At 32.4% G+C, this 3,321-nt stretch overlaps 2 protein-coding genes across 2 annotated transcripts; one reads left to right on the forward strand and one right to left on the reverse strand.

The window, feature by feature from the left end:
- Window positions 1-304: 304 nt before the first annotated feature.
- LOC131604177 (uncharacterized) lies at window positions 305-640 on the forward strand. Its single transcript, XM_058876638.1, has one exon. The coding sequence runs from the start codon at window positions 305-307 to the stop codon at window positions 638-640; it is 336 nt and encodes a 111-aa protein (XP_058732621.1).
- Window positions 641-2,060: 1,420 nt separating this feature from the next.
- On the reverse strand, window positions 2,061-2,507 carry LOC131604179 (uncharacterized). The gene has a single exon (XM_058876639.1). It carries the CDS (start codon window positions 2,505-2,507, stop codon window positions 2,061-2,063), a length of 447 nt encoding a protein of 148 aa, XP_058732622.1.
- Between the last annotated feature and the right edge of the window lie 814 nt (window positions 2,508-3,321).

The raw sequence follows: 3,321 nt of genomic DNA on the forward strand, positions 1-3,321 counted from the left end.
TTTCAAAATTTTAATAATTTCAGTCATTTTTTTAAAATAAGTAATGGTATATATAAACACAAAAGATACAACGATCGACAAATTACCTCTTTATACAAGAGAGAGATAATATGTTCCAATAATAGAAATTACAAGCCGTAGAAGAATCATTAACTAACCTAAATCATTTCCAAGAAATGAGTATTATAGCGCTAAAATACTCGTCAAAGATAAAAATGTTACCTTTGATATGATCAATAATTTTTTTTAACTAAATAATTTTTTAAAAATGTTACCTTTGATATGATCAATAATTTTTTTAAAAATGCTAGCGAATCGATTGAAACTTGTTCTGAATAGGTGTGTAGCGGAGGAACAGTCAGCGTTTATTGAAGGGAGGTCCATTCTTGATAATGCTATGGTGGCTACGGAAATTATTCATGCTTTAAAAAGGAAGACTCGTGGTACCAATGCTCATCTAGCTTTAAAGATCGATATCAGTAAAGCCTATGATAGAGTTGATTGGGGTTTTCTGCATGGTATTCTTCTGCATATGGGTTTCGATGAGAATTGGATTCATTGGCTTATGATGTGTGTGACATCGGTGCACTATTTTGCTCAAGCTAAGTACAATTGGCCGGCATTTTCACCAAAGAATTGAAGATCAACAGATTTCAGAATTTGAGAAAGAAATTAGGAATAATTCAAATCTACTAGGATTGGCGTAGGATCAAGAACTTGGATTATAGGGGGTAGGTTGAGATATTATTGATATTGATATATTATTAGATATTGGATATAATATCAAATATAATATAATCAAATAATATCAAATATAATCCAAGTTGTGTAAGTTCAAGTTCAATCAGAGTTGTATATAAATAATCATAATTTGTATCATTATTTGTACACACCATTACAATTCAAGTGAATATAAATTCTTATTTCCTTATTTTCTCTCTTTCTCTCCTCTCACTGACCCACCAATCAGAACAAACCAATGATCCCTCCGATTCGTGGTTCAATCAGTTTGGCTAGCCGATTCAGTCTGATTTTTAAAACACTGATCCTATACCTTATGTGTGCTTCAGTTTGAACCTCAATATGACCAAAATAATGTTTTGTATATTTTGATTAATATTTCACTGTTTTATTTTAAAATAAATGAAATGAATTTAAGGCCATCACACTTCACTTTAAAAAACAAATTTAAAATTTAAAAATTAAATATGGGATTGAACAAAGTTTTTTGATTAATTTTAATGAAAGTTCAAAATAGAGAAATTTTTAATGAACAAGAAAATATAGACAATCAAAAGTGAACTGGACATCAAATTGATATACTTAGACTATCAACAATGGTTTCTAAATTCAACACCCTACTTTTTCACTTTTTACACTCCACATCATCATCTCTCTCTTCCACTTAATAATTCAACATTCATTCAATTTTTACTTACTACAATGATTTTGTTTCATAAATTTCAACACCCTACCCCATCACATTCATTTCATATTATTATTTTTTTTATGTTTTTATTTTTGTGATTATATATTAATTATCGATTAAAATTAAATTAAAATAATTAAGAGTTAAATAATTTATTTTAATTTTTTTCCAATTTAATAACTTATTTTAATTTTATTTTTCTTATTTTATATTCTTAATTAATTTACTAAAAATATGTTAAGGGTTGTTGTTGGGATCCATTTCACCAAAAATATGTTAAGAGCTACAAACAAGAGGGCTAAATAGAAAAATTACAAAAACTAATAATATTTTGCCAAGTGATTTTTGCGGCCCCACTCTCTCTTATTCAACATGTTGAATTTATTCAACACAATTTAATCCACCTCATTTTCAACACTCCATTACACCCATTCAACTACTTAATAAATTATTCAACATGCCCATTATAAATGGTCTTAGGGATTCAAGATTTTAAACTTAGGTCGTGGTTAGATTTTGGTTGAACGAATTTTTTTTGGAGCAAATAAAGATATATATTCCAAAAAATCACATGAAGTACAAGCTGATTCAAAGGATCCAAGTTACAAGATGACTCAGCACACACTAAAACTTAGAGATCATTACAAAACACCCTAAGTTGTCTATCCAATTGCGCCCTAGTACAAATAATTTCTTTGATATCTTGGATGTTGAGAACACTGTCAATGCCTTGGAAAGCCTTCTTGTTTCGAGCATTCCAGACATAGTAGATAACCTCAGCAACACAAATTTTCAGCATCTTAACAATCCAGCTTTTACCTTTGCTCCTAACAATAATCCATTTCAACTCATTCTCCCAAGCTTGGGGCCTGTGATCAATATGAATCCAGTGGAGGACTAGTTTCCACAGAGAATATGTTTCCCTGCAAGCAAAAAACAAATGGCTGCAAGTTTCAATTTCTCCACAGAAAAGACACTCTCCATCAGTGATATTTCCAAATCTAGCCAACCTGTCTTTCGTATTCAATCTATTATGGCATGCCATCCACATCACAAAGATGGCACGAGGCCTCGCCATGTTCTTCCTCATTAAGTTCATCCAAGGTACAGTCGGATTGGGGCCTTTGAGCTTGTAGCAACCTGCCTAAAATTTTAACTTAGAGAGTCGCCACCTATTCTGAAGGGCGAATAGGAAACCCTACGCAGTTATGAGATTCAGGGTAAGATACTATATTCAGGTCGAGGGAAGGTGTTAGGCACCCTCAACCCTTTCCTAAAGGCTAACATTGCAAAGATGAAGGTTTATGGCTAACATAAAGAAAGATGACAGACAGTTAATAGGTTAAGGCAAATAATTGAACAAGATTAGAAGATGGAGGAAGGGGGCTCGCCTTGTTGCCAAGTGCCTACGTATCTCCTTAGGGAGAATCAGAGTCAACGTAGTTCGGGGACAGGGTTGTACGCCTTAGAATTGATTATGGAGGTGTTTGAAGGCTTTTTGAATGGCCTATCGTAGTTTTTGAAATGCGAAGTTCGAAGGTATTTTGAATTACCTTATCATAGTTTTGAAAATCGCAGTGCTGAAGAGATGAAAATCCGTAGTGTCGTGGTTTAGTGTGTTTTGAATGTTTGGGCGTACAACCCTGATTTTAATTGGTTACCATTAGTTGCGATAATCAATAGATTTGATTACTACGGCTAACGGATTAAAGGGAGGATTGCTAACCACTATAACCGATAGATTCGATTATCACGAATAGCAAATGTGCGTATTTTAATTATCGTTACTCCTCATAATCGATAGATTCGATTACAAATAATAACGAATTTTGATAAAGGAAAAATGCTAATCATCGTAACCAATAGCTTTGGTTAAAACCGTTTAGCAAAAT

The sequence above is a fragment of the Vicia villosa genome, linkage group LG5 (assembly GCF_029867415.1).
Source record: "Vicia villosa cultivar HV-30 ecotype Madison, WI linkage group LG5, Vvil1.0, whole genome shotgun sequence".
Classification (NCBI taxonomy): Eukaryota; Viridiplantae; Streptophyta; class Magnoliopsida; order Fabales; family Fabaceae; genus Vicia; species Vicia villosa.